General features: G+C 45.2%; 1 protein-coding gene across 1 annotated transcript; it reads left to right on the top strand.

Moving 5' to 3' along the window:
• Window positions 1-1247: 1247 nt before the first annotated feature.
• Window positions 1248-2209, top strand: LOC141562481 (olfactory receptor 51G2-like). Its single transcript, XM_074302509.1, is given in 1 exon segment — window positions 1248-2209. A coding segment is annotated over 1 exon segment (960 nt). The 5' UTR covers window positions 1248-1249.

The raw sequence follows: 2209 nt of genomic DNA, 5'->3' as shown, positions 1-2209 counted from the left end.
ACTTATAGGGTTTATGTTCAGGGCAAGGAGGTTACCAGCTTGCTCTGCAGAACAGGATAGGCATATGGACGGCAGCTGTCGTGTGAACAGACTGCAAGGGTACAAGGGGTGCTCTGGGAGAGAGTACCCCCCCAGAAGTGATTCAGAGCTGGTTAGCACTGGCTGTGCTGCAGAATTCCCCAGTGAAGAACCTTTGCTATGTAGCCTAGCAACTGCCCTGAGACTAGAGGCTGAACAGTGAGAGTTTCACAACCCCAGGCCAAAGCCCACTGTGGGACTGTGGATATTAGTATCTGACCAGCGAAAACCCCAGACTGAAAGTGTCTCTGCCCCGGGGAGACACAGTTGCTGCTGTGGAAGTTTCACTGCCTCAGGCCGAGACCCCCACTGTGCATAGTAGAGGCTGCCCTGGACTGTGTCCCCCTGCCTTGCAGGTTCTCAACTGCCCCAAGGAAAAGCCCCATATAGCAGAATGGGGCTGTACAGTTGTGCTGTGATCTGTGCTGAGTCATTTCTGGTTTTGGGTGGCCAGACTATGGATTCTGGTGTTTTTTAAAGTGGCTTTAATTTCTCTGCTGATCTGCTGTTTTGCAAGCAGAGTAAGCAATCAGCCTATGCCAGAGCCATCTTTCTCTGTATCTTTTCTAACCCCAGAGGCCTCCCCAGCCCGATCTACACACTATGCTAGCCTAGTTCTATCACTGTCCGAGCCGGTCTTCCCCCCCCCCACCTTAGGACAGACCTTTTCTGACAAAATTCCATATTCTCTTTGGCTTGTAAGTTGTTATACTTCCAATCTTCGTGGGTTATTTCCAGTCAAGTGCTATTTTTGAGGCTGAATTAAATAGTTTTTAGTAAGGGAATGAGACAGCTGAGAATGTCGCTTGTGGCTTCATCGCCCTCTTGGCTGATTAAGTAGATTCTTAAGATTAAATAGATATTAAACATAGTTTCAAACCAGATTAGTGTACTCAGGTATTCTATTTGCTTAACTTCTGATGATATTTATGAGATCATAAAGCAGATGATTGATGATTGGGTCTATACAAAATGGATCATTTTAGTGAATGAAGCAGACATCTCCAGACTGATAAAGGATGGTGGAGAAAGACAAAGCTAGAAAATGAGAGCTGAGTGCCAATATAGTCATCTATAAATATCTAATGAAGCACTTGACATATCTTGTCTTTCATTTTCTTGCAGGATTAATTTGCTGTGAGATGGGATTGTGGTTTTGTGCAAAAGCATCATGATGAGCTTCAATGCTAGTAATGACCCAATTACCACATTCTACCTCACTGGAATTCCTGGATATAAGGTGGTACATCACTGGATCTCCATCCCTTTCTGCTTCCTCTATTTGGTTGGTGTAGTGGGCAACTGTACCATCCTTCATATAGTCAGAACTGACCCAAGCCTCCATGAACCCATGTACTATTTCTTGGCAATGTTGTCTCTAACTGATATGGGTATGTCCCTTCCCACTCTTGTGTCTCTCTTTCGAGTGCTGTGGTCCATATCTAGGGAGGTCGAATTCAATACTTGTGTGATACAGATGTTCTTCATCCATACTTTCTCCTTCACAGAATCAGCTGTTCTCTTGGCAATGGCCTTTGACCGCTATGTAGCAATCTGTCACCCCCTGAGGTATTCCACCATCCTCACTCCACAGTGCATTGCCAAGATTGGAGTAGCAGCTTTCCTTAGGAGTGCATTCTGCATGATTCCACTTTTATCTTGACTTCCATACTTCCCCTTTTGCCGCTCCCATGTCCTCTCTCACTCCTATTGCCTACATCAGGACATGATTCGCTTGGCTTGTGCTGATATAAAATTTAATGTTATCTATGGGTTGGTTTTAATTACTGTACTATGGGGATTTGATTCCCTAGGTATCTTGGTGTCCTATGTCTTTATTCTCTGTTCTGTGCTGAGCATTGCATCCCGAGAGGAAAGGCTCAAAGCCCTCAACACATGTGCCTCTCATATCTGTGCTGTCCTCATTCTCTATGTGCCAATGATTGGCCTGTCTATAGTCGACCGTTTTGCAAAGCATGCCCCTCCCCTTGTCCATATCCTTATGGCCCATATCTACCTTCTGGTGCCTCCTGTGCTCAATCCCATCATCTATAGTGTAAAGACTAAACAGATCCGTAGAGGGGTTATACGTCTATTTGCTCCTAAGAGAATCTGCTCTATCCTAGGCTAG

The sequence above is a fragment of the Sminthopsis crassicaudata genome, chromosome 3 (assembly GCF_048593235.1).
Source record: "Sminthopsis crassicaudata isolate SCR6 chromosome 3, ASM4859323v1, whole genome shotgun sequence".
In the NCBI taxonomy this organism is placed as follows: Eukaryota; Metazoa; Chordata; class Mammalia; order Dasyuromorphia; family Dasyuridae; genus Sminthopsis; species Sminthopsis crassicaudata.
Note: the sequence above shows the minus strand (reverse complement) of the source record. Positions and strands in the feature narration are given on the sequence as shown.